General features: G+C 40.2%; 1 protein-coding gene across 1 annotated transcript in view; it reads right to left on the bottom strand.

The window, feature by feature from the left end:
* Ern1 (endoplasmic reticulum to nucleus signaling 1) overlaps nucleotides 1–15,667 on the bottom strand; it is a 98,369-nt gene that overhangs the window by 31,722 nt on the left and 50,980 nt on the right. The window contains exons 3-5 of the mRNA XM_048446006.3: nucleotides 7,728–7,761; nucleotides 5,891–5,963; nucleotides 970–1,042 (exon numbers count right to left, since the gene is read on the bottom strand). Of these exons, the coding sequence (XP_048301963.1) occupies nucleotides 970–1,042; nucleotides 5,891–5,963; nucleotides 7,728–7,761 (180 nt within the window). The remainder of the gene's footprint in view (nucleotides 1–969; nucleotides 1,043–5,890; nucleotides 5,964–7,727; nucleotides 7,762–15,667) is intronic.

Here is a 15,667-nt window from a genome sequence, read left to right as displayed (position 1 = left end):
CAATAATAAGGTCTTAAAATGAAAAAAAATCTGAATATAGAGAATAAATTACATACAAATAACCATGACCATTAATACCTTCCATCTATGTGATGTACATCTGGTAACTTCAAGGACCACTGCAGTCTGTATAATCTACCTATAGCTATGAGGGAAGGATTGAGTAACTATCATGCTCATAAATATACTCAGTGAACTCACTTAACACATGGCACAAAGATGGTGGAAACACAATATCCTAAGTTTACCACATATGATGAATTGATGGAAGACCAATAGAGAACAATGACACAATCAGAAGATGGTCATATGGGCCCACCCAGCGGAAGGAAGGTTTGTTGGTCATTTCCTATCAATCTATTCTTCATTCTGAAAGGCTCATCATACAAGGATGCAGGAGTGTCCCTAGCAAAACTTAAAAAACTGGCCTGCATTTGAGACTTGAAAATGTACATAGGTCTCCTGAGGCATGAATAGGCAATAAGCACTTTCAGTTCCTCAAAAAGAAGCTGCTATATAAACCCGGGCTATTATTGCTACTAGAATTTCAAGATAAATACAGTTCTCCTTTGTGCTACAAATGCATCTTTATTGACATTTTGGCAGCAATGGGCTAAAGAAAAGCAAGTGAGCTGATGATTTGAAAGCCGTGACCCCACAGGTATGAAGACAGCTTATCTAGTAAAGCTGCTAAGTGCTGTTTCTATCAAATATTCTGACAGCAGGAAATACTAGGAAAGCCCCATAATTAATAGGCAGGACCTGGCCTCCCTTCCTTAGCTCAGACTTTTGTACTCAATTTAATTTTAATCATTTGCAGTTAGGTATGTTGCAATCATGAAATAACAGCAGTAGGCCAACCCAGCAGCTAAAAGCTTGTTAAATGAGTAACCATATTAATGATGTCAATTCTTCCTCAGAAAGGGAGAGCTCTTTCTTAAAAAGAAAATAGGAAATAGGAACTCTTACCCATGTAGAGGATTCCATCTGAACTTCGGCATGGGGATGCCTGAACCAATTCTGGTATGGTAAAGGGAAGTTTCTTTAAAAAAAAAAAAAAAGTAAAAAAAAAAGTTAACCAAGTCTTGTGAAACTGCTGTAATTCTACCAAGCATGCTGTTTCTGTTACCCAGTTCTTCTAAAAACAGAGAGGCACACTGCAGATGGAGGCTTCTAATTGGAACCTAAGGAGGAGGTCCTGGGCTTCCATATCTACTTCCAACAGCCTCAAGGCTCCCTGGTCTCTGAACTCTGTACACCAACTCATTTATTTGACACAGGATACACAGGTCCCTCAGGTTTCCTGTCCAGGTATTCCCTGAGGGTTCTACAAACCTTTTCTAGAAGATTACAAAAATGTGGAGAGTAGCTGGGCAGTGGTGGTGCACGCCTTTAATCCCAGCACTCGGGAGGCAGAGGCAGGCAGATCTCTGTGAGTTTGAGGCTAGCCTGGTCTACAAGAGCTAGTTCCAGGACAGGTTCCAAAGCTACAGAGAAACCCTGTCTTGAAACAACAACAACAACAAATCTGTCTTCAAAAACTGACTCAAAGATATCCAAGCTAGGTAGAACAACAATGACTTTTACCATGGGAGGATCACGACATTAATGCTGAAAAGAAGCAGCCCAGAAGAAAGTCAAGGCTCAAGGAAAGGAGAATGGTTACATGGACAACACAGAGGTCTGGGTTTTAGTGTTTCATTTAGCAAGTAATTCTCTACTGAAAACACAGCCTTTGGGTTATAAAAAGGAAGTTATGGTAGATGCCCGGAAAAGAAACTCCAAGAACTCCCAACGTTTCAACACATTTCATCATAAAACTGCCTCTTCTGAGCCCACAGCTGACCTCTGAGCGGCCCTTTTGGCCACTGCTTGTTTCGGTGAACTTTATTTTTGGAACAGGCCCTGAAACTGCAGGTACCTGCTGTTAGGCTTCTACCACTGTCACCTTTTCTCCAAGGAATAAAAGATCTTTTGGTAGCGTTGATAAACAGAGCTGGCCTAGCATGGTGTGGCACAAGCCTTTAATTCGAGCACTCAGGAGGCAGAGGCATGTAGATCTTGAGTTCAAAGCCAGCCTGGTCCTACAAAGCAAGCTCTAGGACAGCCAAGACTACACAGAGAAACTCCATCTTGAAAAACAAAAACAAAAAAACAGAGACATAGATACCAATTAACTATTTGGATTTTCTCATCATTTCAAAATTCAGACTAAATTTTAGAAAAAGGAAAATGACAGCAAGAGAGAGTAATATCTACTAGAGTTTTGTCAGATGCTTTTGGAATCACTCTGGAGTCTTGTGCTCCAAGACAGATACTATCACAGCTGAGAGCGCATCCTTGAAAAAGCACAGCTCTTTAAGTACAAACACCAATTCTGGAGCTTTGGCCTTTGTACATTCTTTGTCTTGTCCAGGTTCAGTTTCTATACCTCTAATGTCATAGACATTACATACAACAGTCATAGATAGGTTAACAAGAAGTTCAAATGAAATGATTTATCCTGATCACTCCACAACATATCTAGCAAACAAAATGCTTAAAACACAGATATGTTTACGTGATGTGGAGAGAAACCAATGCAGAGACATGTGGAGAGTGAAGTGTATGCAGCGCCACCCCTAGTCTTGCCTTTCTCTGTCTGTATCTGCCCCAGGTGCTCGAAATCTAATTTTAAAATATACGTTTGAGAGTCCACAGGAGTCCACTTCAAGGATCTAGAAGAGGGGTTTTCATCCTTGGCTGCACCTTAGAATCACATGAAGGTTTTCAAAACTTCCTTGTAAAGTATAACATACAACCAGAATGGCACACATAAGCATAGCCCAGTAATGTGCGTTAAGTAAACATATCTGCTACCAACATCCCTATAATTCTAGTTCTCCATAAGTCCCTCTGGGCCTTCTGCCATTATTAACTCTCTTGGGTAACTATTGTTTACTCCAAAATCAACAGAATGTAGTTTTTCCTGGTTTTGAGATTTATATAAATGAATCCTTCAGTACATGGCCTGTTCTGTAATATTTTACTTAGTGTTATATTTGAGAGATAGATCCATCTTGAATGCACTTGGGAGACTGTTGGCTCTTGCAGTTGAACATTCAACTGAACAACTATCTCATAATTTATTTATCCATTCTACTATTGATGTATTTAGCTAGATTCTATATTTTGCATATAATAAGCAGTATGATTGAGTAAACAACTGTCCTGGTTGTTTTTTTGTCAACCTGACATGGGCTGGAGTCATTTCAGAAGGGAACCTCAACTGAGAATATACCCCCACCAGACTGCCCTATAGGCAAAGTCTGTGGGACATTTTCTTGGTTGGTGATTAACATGGAAGGGTCCTGCCCACTATGGGTGATGCCTTCCCTGAACATGTGGTCCTGAAGTGTACAGGAAAGCAAACAGCAAGCCAGGAGGTACAGACCAGTAAGCTGCATTCCTGCATGATTTCTGCTTCAGTTCCCACACTGGAGTTCCTGCTGTGACTTTCCTTAGTTAGAGTGTGACCTGAGAGTTGTTGAGATGAAACAAACACTGTCCTCACCAAGTTGTTTTTGGTCCTGGTCCTTGCACAGAAGTAGAGACATGCTACACAACGTCTTTTGGCTTTTGGGAGAACTTACTCATGCACTTCTCTTGGGTCCATGCCTGAGAGGGGTTACTGGGTTGTAGGTTCTGTCACATATGCTGCTGAGCCAGTTGTACTGCCTGCATCTCCCAGGGGACAGAGCTCTGGTTACTGGCATCTCCATAAACACAAGGTTTCTCTTTCTTTGGCTAGATATTCCAGTCATCATATGCACACTGGATAAGAGTGGTAGTGTGATTTCAATTGTATTTCCCTAATGATACCTTTCATGCATTTATTCTCCATTTGAACACATTCTTCTACCTTTCTATTGGCTCATCTTTTTCTTCTTTTATTTATTTTTTTAAAACAATATTTTCTCATTTTACATACCAATCCCAGTTCCCTTTTTCTCTGGTCTTTTTCTTTTTTGGTGTTTTGAGAGTCTGGCTGGTCTTCAACCCACTATGTAGACCATACTGGTATCAAATTTACAGAGACCTGCCTGCCTCTGTCTCTGTGCTGGGATGAAAGGTGTGCCTATCTTTTTCTAATGACACACAGGAATTCTTCTGGTTGGCTATTTGAGACAGTCTCATGTAATTCAGACTGTTCTCAAACTCACTATGCAGCTGAGGATGACCTTTAACTTCTGATCCTCCAGTTCTCACCTCTTGAGTGCTGGGATTAGACACATGTATCCCCACACCCAGTTTTTGCAGTGCTGGGGGTTGAACTTGGCCCCTATAGAAGTTTTTTTTTTCTTTTCTAAATATGGATTTTTTTTTCTGTTTTCCAAAGGTTGGGTGTGTGAACTACAAATATTTTGTGGCCTCCTTTCTACAGGGAAAAAAAAAAGCTCTCAATTTTATCATAACCAATGTATCAACCTTTACCTAAATTTATGGCTGGTATATTTAAAAGTATCCTATTGAAGAAATCATTATGGGCTGGTGAAATGGCATACCTCCTCTGATCTTTACTTGTATAAGTACTCACTATGGAATGAGTGGGTACACACACACACACACAAATAAGTGTAATAAAAATGTTTTAAAATTATGACATATTCTAAGACCATGAAGTTCTTCTACTCTTACTCCTAAAGCTTTATTATCTTGCATCTCACATTTATTAATATGTGATTTGTCTGAAACTGATTTTTATGTGGATGGATTTAATCAAGATCTCTTATTTCTACATGGATATCCCACTGATCTATTTGTATTTTCACTCCCTTGTGCTGGGGAGCAAACCCAGAGGCCTGTATCAGGCAAGTGTATACTGATTTGCCTGAATTATGTCTGTGTATCACATGTGTGCAGAACCCAAGGTGGGCAGAAAAAGGTGTCAGATGGCTGAGAGCTGCTGTGTAGGTGCTGGGAACTGAACCTAGGTCTCCTGGAAGAGACCTTATAGCTGAGTCATGTCTTTAGCCCCATAGGCTCAATATTTTTTTCAGCATGCCTCAGGTTATTACAATGTGTAGAAAGAGTTGAGAACTATTGATCTAGAATTCCAAGTGGAGATTGCAGTAGACTATCACATGCTTCTGCTAAAAAGAAAGCTTATATCTCTGAAATGAGAGGGGTAGAGAAATCTTTTAATATTTTTACGAATTTATTCATCTATGTGTACTGTAAGGGGGACTGAATGCATGCCACAACACATATGTGGAGGCCAGAGAACAACTTATAGGAGTCAATTTTCTCCTTCTACCATGTCAGTCCTGGGGATCCACCCTGGACCATCAGGAGTGGCAGGAAGTGCCCTTACCCAGAGTCAACTCACTGGCCCAGTAAACAGTATTTCAAAGTACATTCCTTTTTTGTTGTTGTCTTTGAGACAAGCTTTCTCTGTGCAACAGTCCTGGCTGTCCTGAAACTCAATGAGATCTGCCTGCCTCTGCCTCCCAAGTACTTGGAATTAAAGACATGCGCCAACACCACCTGGCTCAATTGTTTTGTTCTGTTTTTTTTGAGACAGGATTTCTCTGTGTAACAGTCCTGGCTGTCCTGGAACTAACTTTGTAGATCAGGCTGACCTCGAACTCACGGAGATCCTCCTGCCTCAGCCTCCCAAAGTGTTGGGATTAAAGGCATGTGCCACCACTGCCTGGCCTCAAAAAAAAAAATTTTTTTTAAAGCTCATTTAGAAAGCTTTAAAAAGGCACCGATGCCCATGCCCCATACCAGATGATCTGAATCAGAATCCCCAGCAATTTATATGAAGCTCCTAGGCGGTCTCACCTGCAGGTGCACATAAGGACTTAGTTAAGAATCCAGAGTATACAAAGAAGCTAAATATTCTCACCGTAAGGCCTTCGTTGTTCTTGCCTCCAAGTGTGTACAGACTGCCATCATTGGGATCTGGGAGGAAAGCAGGCCTAGAAATTAAATAATAACCGTCAATGATAAACTATAGCCCAGGACACAGAACAAAAGACCATAATGATCAAATTCATGTAAATGTCATGACATAGGAGGAGAGAGAGAGAGAGAGAGAGAGAGAGAGAGAGAGAGAGAGAGAGAGAATAAGACAATTTTACCCTCTCTTTTTTAAACTTCAGCCACATAAAAATAAAGCAATCCATGGAGGCACGTATTCTACTTAAGTGGAAAAAAATAACCTGAGAAAGAAAGGTCATATGAAGCCACAGAAGTAAACTGCCTTTTGTAACAGTTTAACAAACTGTTTAATAAACAGGCCAAATCTGAAGTTTTATTTATTCTTCGAATTTCATAAATAATATGTAATATTTTGATCATATCCATTTTCCACACTCCCTTCTAACTACCCCTACACCTCCCCTGCTATGTATATGTACCACATATATGCCTTTTGGCTCTCCTGGAACCAGGGTTAGGGATGGTTGTGAGCTACCATGTGGGTGCTGGGAACTGAACCAAATCCTCTGTAGAAGCAACAAGTGCTCTTAACTGCTGAACTATCTCTCCAGCTCCTCTTTTTAATTTTTAAAAAACAATCTACAAAATCTAATTAGTGTTGCTCATATCCACTTGTCATTTTCAACATACTTTTATTTCTTAAATTATAGCAATAAAAACAAACTCTGAAAGCCTAACATCAGAGAACCTGTCAGGGATACAGAGCAAGGTCTGTCAGTAATATCCCATAAGAAGACTCAAGTTGATCCTCTGTCAGGTGAATGTGCTAAAGATGGAATTATGATTAGTGCCATGAAGAATTCTTTATCAAATCTCTTTTCAACTTGGGTTGTTCCATCATTTCAGGCTCTTACAGGCAACAATGTTCCCTTGAACACCACACACTCTAAGAGCAGGCTGCATTCCCCTTTCCTCTCTGTGATGTGATACAGTGAACAGAAAGAGAGCCAGGGAGAAAATGGTTCAGCAGTTACGAGCTGTCTACTCTTCTAGAGAACCCAGGCTCATTCTCAGCACCCACACAGTGTCTCACAACTATCTGTAACTCAAGTCCTAGGAGATATGAGGCCCTTTTCTGGCCTCCATGGGCACCAGGCAACACACCTGATACACACACACACACACACATTTAAGAGAATGGATAAAGAAATAAATTTTAAAAAGAAAAATTCTGACTTTGGAATTTAGTTCAAACCTCAATTTAAGTTCCATCTCAAGCTGCCAGGCATAGTGGTGCACGCCTTTAAACACAGCATTCGGGAGATGGAGGCAAACAGATCTCGGTGAGTGTGAGGACAGCCTGGTCTACATAGCAAGCTCTAGGACAATCAGAACTACATAGTGAGACCTTGTCTCGGAAAAAAAAATCCACTTCAAACAACTCTTTTTAATATTACTGCCTTACTCAGCCAAGGACCAGAGGTTTCTAACAACCACCAACCTAGAAAATTTTTATGTCTTAAAAATTCTTGCTAGGGGCTGGAGAGATGGCTCAAAGGTTAAGAGCATTGCCTGCTCTTCCAAAGGTCCTGAGTTCAATTCCCAGCAACCACATGGTGGCTCACAACTATCTGTAATGGGGTCTGGTGCCCTCTTCTGGCCTGCAGGCAGACACACAGAAAGAATATTGTATATATAATAAATAAATATTTTAAAAAAAATTCTTGCTACACTTTAAACTTGTGCATGGCAACTAAATAAGATGACAAATTAAAAGGAAATAAAGAGATGAGGAAACTTACTCTTCCACGTGTGTTGGGACCTGCAGGACTGGATCTGTGCAAAAGAACAAGAAGCATCATCAGCTGGGCTCTGAAATGTCAGGCCCTGGAGGCACCCCAGGACCAGCTTTCAAGCTGTGCCAACAACTAAGGCTAGCCTGCATTAGCGAAGTCATGAAGGGCACTTCAGGAAACACACAGAGGCACAAAGGTTAAGTGCTTACAATTCTTACTAAGACTAGGTAGAGGGGGTTGGAGAGATAGCACAGAGGTTAAAAGCATTTGTTGTTCTTGCAGAGGAGTCAAGTTGGTTCCTAGCACCCGCATGGTGGTTCACAGCCATCCATAATTCCAATTCCAGGGGATCTGATGTTCTCTTCTGGCCTCTGAGGACACCAAGCATGCATGGTACATATACATACACAGGCAAAACATTCACATACAAAATAAAATAATAAATAAGTCTAATTAATAAAATGTTTATTTTTTATATGTATGAGTGGTTTGCCGTCATGTATGTCTCTGTGCCACATGCATAAAAAGTACCTGCAAAGGCCAGAAGAGGGCATTGGAGCCCTGGCAGTGGAGTTACAGATAGTTGTGGATCGCCATATGTATGTTGGGTATTGAAGCCAGGTCCTTGGGAAGAGTAGCCAATGCTCTTAACTCCTGAGCCATCTCTCCAGTCCACCCACCAGAGGAACTTCTAAAATCTGAAATTAATAGTCTGTTGTCAGATACCTAGATATTTCCAATAGGAAATGCCATATTTTGGATTCATAACTGATGGTAACTGGATAGTAAACACCCCATAGCAGCTTGTGGCAATCCTATAGACTTCAAGTGTTGATTCCCTTTGATCCACTAACTGTATTTCCGTAAAATTTAGCTTAAAATAGTATAAAATACAGGAAGAGCTATTTGTACAAAGATATTCACAGTAGCATTATAAATGAAGAAACTATTCTTTGATATGGTTAAATTATCTGTTTTGCAGAAAAATAAGGCCTCTTAAAAAGTCCTATAAAAAATTTTGTTGTTAATTTTGTTTTGAGACAGGGTTTGACTGTGCAGCTCTGGCTGGCCTTGAACACGCAGAGATGCTGCTCAATGAGGCAGTACTGCCAGCAAATCCCCACAGCTACAATCAAGTTGTACACTCCAGGGCAAAAAGGAGGGAAACGGTCAAACAAGATTTTGTATGCAGAGTTCTAGACTCTAGAGGCACACAATGACAGACAGCTGTCTGATCTTTTTGTCACTTGAGATTCTCCTGTGAAGTAAAGTCTTTCGAGTCTTATCATATGTTGACTCTGCTTTAAGAGCAGCCGATGCTCACAACAGAGACATACACCAGATGTGGTCTGCAGGCAGCAAACAAACAATTCACTAAACCAAAGACACCGCAGGAAACAGGGTGAACTTTCAGCCCATAAGCACGTGTTTATCTTTCCCATTAATCACTTCTCAGTACACTCTCACAAACAGACTGATGCAAGAGACAGGAAATAAAGGCACACGACACTCACTCAACTGAAACAAACCAGGCAAGGTGCAATTAGGGTCCAGAAACTCCAATTCAGCCCCAAAGCTATGCAGCCAGCAAAAACAAGAATGTCATATTCCAAAGAGAACACAGCAGTATAAAAATCATTTGTCTTTTTTGCTTACTTCAGTCATTTAATGGTGTCACATATAAAACAGAAGAAGGAGACACTGCTAAAACCTAGCAATTATAAAAATAAAACATGGATGTTAAAGCATTTGAATTCCTGTTCACAGCCTGATCTTTGCTGTATAGTTCACTCAGTCTCATGGACTCATCTCCAGAGGAAGATTTCTCTAGCATATTATGGCTTATCTACTGACCCTCTGACCTTTTGAGGCCTCAAGTCTGAAGGTACACCCTGCATCATAAGATTCAAGGGGTCAAGGCCTAGAGAGATGGTCAGCAGGTAAGAACGCTGGCTGCTCTTCCAAAGGACCCGAGTTCGATTCCCAGCACCCACATAGCAACTCAAAACTGTAACTCCAGTTCCAGGGGATCTGACACCTTCACACCAATGCACATAAAAAAAGTTAAATAAAATAAAATAAGACACAGGATGTCAGTGGGAAACAGAAAGTTACCTGAGCCAACAATATCAGTATTAAAGAACCATCCTTACTTTCTAGTCTTAGGAAGAGATAAACTCTAGGGCTGTGGCCATATGGTTACCTTCACACTCCTTATCCACTCTACTGTGTGATGTTTTACTCTTTTGTTTTTTGGGGAGGCCTGCCACCCAGCTCCCAAATAAATCAGACACAGAGGCTTATTCTTAGTTATGAATGCCCGGCCTTAGCTTGGCTTATTTCTTGTCAGCTTTTCTTAGCTTAAATTATCCTGACTACCTTTTGTCTCTGGGTTTTTTATCTTTCTCTATTTCTGTATACCTTCCTTTCCTCCTTACTCCGTGACTAGCTGGACGGCTGGCCCCTAATGTCCTCCTCTCCTTGTTCTCTTGCTCTTCTTTCTCTTTTTAATACTCTCTGCCGGCTAGACCTGCCTATCCTTGATTTTGCCTCACTATTGTCAGTTCACCTCTTTATTGGGACCTTTGGGTGTTTTAAACAGGCAAAGAATGACAGGTTTACAGTTAATCAAATGCAGCATAAATAAAAGTAACACACCTGAAAATAATATTCTCCAACACCACTCAGTATAACAGGGTACCTGGATAAGCTTCTGCTAAGGTACAGACCAGGTTAAAAACTCAGAAGCTGCTCAGCTTCTGTGGTATAACAATGGCCTTTTCCACAATACTTTTGGAAGAATCACTGGTAACCAGGAATGGCAGTACACAGGTGTTATTCTAACACTTGGGAGCCTAAGGCAGGAGAATTCCAAGTTCAAGGTCAGCCTGGGCTAGTGAGACTTTGTTTGGTATGGGAAAAATCCAAGATTTGCTTGAAAATAGTACAGAGGGGCTGGAGAGATGGCTCAGCAATTAAGAACACTGCTTTTCCAGAGGTTCTGAGTTCAATTCCCAGCACCCATGGTACTTCACAACCACCTGTAATAAGATCTGGTGCCAACTTCTGGCCTGCAGGGACACATGAAGGCAGAACATTGTATACATTATAAATAAATAAATCTTAAAAAAAAGAAAATAGTACAGAAAAGAGTTGAGTAAAGGGCAAATTAAACAAAAAGTGGCAGACTGCTGACAACTTGCTAGAGATGGAATCAGGAACATGGAGTCTTTTCACTATTTCTGTACACATTTTTGGAATTTTCTACACCAATAATGATTAAAGATAACAACAAAAATAAAATTAAGCATCACTTGAAAATGTGTAATGAAAGATCAACAGGGAAAACATTTTTTGACTTACTAATGAGAATTGTATCAGGCAAGACTCTAGCTTACAAGTTTTCAGGCAATGAAAATAAACCCTGAGCAAACCACAGGGCTGTAAGCAAATACTTCTGCAAAATAGGCCAATCTATCCATATGGAGCCAGATAAGGGTAAATGTCAAACTCACTGAGCTGTTTTACTTACAGAAAGGAAAAGGGGGGGTGTAAAATGGGTGTAATTTAAGGTAAAAGTGAAGTTAGCAGGTAAAGTCGTGGGGGAAATACCACTGAAAACAATGTTTGGTCTCTCCCAGGAGTACCCTGGGAAGAAACCAAACTGCTAACTGTTGCCCTGGAAGGAGCAGCTGCTGGACTCAATTCCACCAGTGTGTCCAGCATCCCAGGTCAGATCAGGTGACATTTACTGCTACCATACTGTGCTAATCTAATCCTTGTTAACCAGAGACAAAACTGGCAAAGCAGATGCCCACACTTTCCTTTGTCCAAGCTTGTCAGGGTGGAAGTGTAAATGCTCCTGTCTCCAACAGAAGTGAGTGCTGCCCTGCTCCATTTGGAAGGGTATTTCCAGGTTCCTGCTCAAGCCTCTCCTCTCTCTTTATAACCAGCCCTAATCACAAGGCAGGGGAGAGTCTAGGTCCCTACCTGGAGCTATTCTCTCAGAATCAACTGGACATTTCCTCTATGTGTTACAAGCACCTTAGCCTCCATTGTCCAAATTACTCCCTCCATCTTTCACCCAAGACTAGCATCTTGAGTATCCTACATGACTTTTTTTGTTTGTTTTGAAAATAGACTTTTTCATACAATATATTCTGATTACGGTTTCCCCCCCCTCATCTCCTCCCAGATCCTCTCTACCTTCCCACCCATCTAAATCCATGACTTCTCTCTTTCTCTCTTTAAAAAACAATTTTAAAAAAAAGAACAGAACAAACCAAACAGAGAAAAAGCACAAGAAGTGCTCAGTGGTTAAGAGCACTGACTGCTCTTCCAAAAGTCCTGAGTTCAACTCCCAGCAACCACATAGTGGCTCACAATCATCTGTAATGAGATCAGGTGCCCATTTCTAGTGTGCAGGCATACATGGAGGCAGAATATTGTATACATAATAAATAAATAAATCTAAAAAGAAAAAAAAGAAACAATCATCATTTTAAAAAGAAAAGAAAAGAAAAAGCACAAGAAGCACATACACAAAGAGAAAGTAGACACACACACATAAACAAATGAAAGTTCCAGTGCTAGGATTGAGTACCTTCTGTTGTTAACAAAGTCCAACTTCTTAAACCCACATGGGACTGCATAATTGAATATGGGGGTCGGGAAGAATTTGGTGAGAGTGGAAGTTTTTTGAACACCAAGGTATTTCTGGCAGCCCTCATCCATGCTATAATGTGCAGCCTCACTGCAGTCTTGGCTCTGAATACAAAGCATCCTTTGCACCTTGAATGCCATCATGGCATACTATGTCATTATCACTACCTGAAACATTGTGACTCAAAGTAGAGATGCCTAGGCTTATGTCATGAACGACATTATTTTTATTGTACGTACAAAGTTTTCTGCTCTTATAGGAAGACAATAATTTAAAGTCAATTATAGCGGTGCATACCTACAATCTCCAAACTTGGTAGGTATACAGTCCAGAGAATTAGGATGTCAAAGGTCATCCCCAGCTGCACAGTAAGTTCTAAGGCAGCCTGGGTTACTCGAGACTGTCTCAAACTAACAAACAAATCAACAAAAAACAAAAACAAAACAAAACCCCACTAACAACAACAAAAAGAAACATAATTATTCAATTATTAATTACAACAACAAAAACTTCTAACAAAACTTTTAATATTTTTCTACTCTCACTCCTCAGAATGTATCAAATTACTATTATCTTTAGATTGTATTGTGTTAAAATGTTTGACTTTAAAACCTGATGTTTGAACTAGGTTTGGTGGCCCATACTTTTAATCCTAGCACTCAGGAGAGGCAGGCAGCTAGCTCTCTTGGGTTTGAGGCCAATGTGGACTACACAGCAAGTTCCAGGCCAGTCAGGGCTACATAGTCTGATTTTATTTCAAAGTAAATATATATATATATGTTTAAAAGCCCTGCTGTTTGAGTCACTGACATCAGTTTTATTTTTAAAAAGATCATTAAATTTGCTCTGTAATTAGGAGAAAATTTCCAACAATTTCTGAAATGACCCTAAATAAACTTCTGTCATTTGTACTATAGATTTGTATGAAGTAAGTTTTCAATGATGATAGTCATCAAAGCAAAATATTGATCAACTCTGAAAAACTGAAGTTAAAAATGTTCTATATCCTCCAATGTCAAATGTTCAGCAAGGATTTAAGCCTTTTTTTTTCCTTTTCTAGAAAGATATTTTCAGTTTTCAATTTTTTGTATTTTCATTGTATAACTTCATTGTATGTGGTACTGTACAACATAAGGACATAATAATGTTGAAAACACTGTAATCAGTTGGCTGTGGTGCTGCACCCAGCACTCAGGGGCAGAGGCAGAGGCAGAGGCAAGTGAATCTCTGAGTTCGAGGTCAGCCTGATCTACAAAATGAGTTCCAGGACAGTCAGGATTAAACAGAGAAATCATGTCTCAAAAAAACAAAAAGAAAAAAGAAAACACTGCAATCATTTGGAAAAACATTATGCACATATATGAGCTGCTGGGTCCCATGTCATTAGGATATTTATTTATATACTTCCTGGTTTGCCTCTGTCTCCACTTATCCCTGGTATGTCAAATCTCTACTCCTTGCCTCCAATATCAGAGATAAAATGCAGGAGACCGTAGGAGATCCTTGAGACTTCTTACCTTTCACCCATGACTGAGTTTGTCAGCTCCATCCTTTATATGCAGATATTGCACACTCCTGTTTGGAGCCCTAGGCAGCATCCTACCTATCTCGAAGGATCTCCAGCTCCTTCTCTACCTCTAAAGTCTCTGACTCCTCCCCCTCTCTTCTGCATATGATCTCCTTTCTTTCCTAAATGCAGTAAAGTACATAGTTTGAATAATCTTGAAATCCATATAACCTATGTCACCACCTTCACACATAGACTATTTCTGTTATCCCAAACACTCTCTTACACTCTTCTAGAATTAATATTCCCAAATCATCCCCACTCCTCAGACAACCACTGATAAATTCCTTTGTTTAAATTTGACAAATGGAGATTATTTGTGAAGGGATTCTTTTTCATTGTACAATGTTTTTGAAATTCATCCCTGTTTTGTATCATCAACTAAAATGAATGAGTAGCATCTGCCTTAAGGATGTGCCTCTATTTGTTTCCCTATCTATCTGTTGGACATTTGGGATGCTTCCTGGTTTTGGTTATTGTGAATAAAACTACTAACACTAGAATCTGGATCTCTATTTGAACTATTTTTTTTCTTTCCCCTGGTAAGCTATTTAAGGGGTGGAATGGCTGAGTCATATTATTTACATATGACAAGAAACTTTCAAACAGCTTTTCCAAAGTAGATGCATTTTACAACTGCAGACATCCAATAGTATAGTTTTAAAGGCTGGTTTCTAGGCCTAACCCCTAGAAAATAAATGTCTGGAGAGGTAGGAATTTGCTCTGGTAACATATGCTAGGTGATTTGATGCTGAGCCATACAGGAAAGCACTGCTTCAAGTTCTCTACTCCCTTTCTCACCTACACTTTCCCAGCCCTTTCCCCAGTCAAGATCACACTGCCACAGTAACATTTCAGTGAGCAAACTTAACAGGTACTCTCAAATCCTTCTTGGTAGGTTCCCACCTGGCACTGACAATGTCCCCATTTTCAGCTGCTCAGGCCCTAGCACCTACTCCCCCACTCTATAATCTTAAAGGGACTGGTGCCCTGGCACTACCCAGTCACATAATCTGCAAACATTCTTGTCCTTAGTATTACTTTCTCTTACTATTTCCATTCAATTAGATCCCAAGTTTTATAAATGTTTATTTACTAAATATTGTTTTGGAACTTACCTCCTCCTCCTTTTCATTTTATTACTTTAAAACTGAGAGAATCGCCAGGCAGTGGTGGCGCACATCTTTATTGCCAGCATGGGGAGGCAGAGGCATGCAAATTTCTGAGTTCGAGGCCAGCCTGGTCTACAGACTGAATTCCAGGAAAGACAGGGCTACACAGAGAAACCCTGTCTTAAGAAGGAGAGAGAGAGAGAGAGAGAGAGAGAGAGAGAGAGAGAGAGAGAGAGAGAGATTGAGAGAATCATCATTTCCCACTGGTCTACATTCCAGCTTCTCATCTCTGCCTCTCAGACCCACATTCCACCTTGCTACCTAAGAGGGCTTGAGAAAGGCAATCCATGTCTCTCCTTACCTAAAATTCTCCAATGGTTCTTCTCCACATGCTAAATGCTTTCTACTGCTGTGGCTTAAGTTAGTTCCCCATCCTTCAGGTTTATAGCAGTCTTCATGTCAGCAATTTCCCTAAAGAAATTTCTAACAGTTCCACTTTTTGAGCAGATAAGGTCTGAGCAACTTAGTATTTAGGGTCTAGTAACTAGCCATGGGGTTAAAAAAAATACACAAAAGCTGAAAATTGTTTCATTCCTCATCATAA

The sequence above is a fragment of the Myodes glareolus genome, chromosome 9, assembly GCF_982192425.1.
Source record: "Myodes glareolus chromosome 9, mMyoGla1.1, whole genome shotgun sequence".
Lineage (NCBI taxonomy): Eukaryota > Metazoa > Chordata > Mammalia > Rodentia > Cricetidae > Myodes > Myodes glareolus.
Note: the sequence above shows the minus strand (reverse complement) of the source record. Positions and strands in the feature narration are given on the sequence as shown.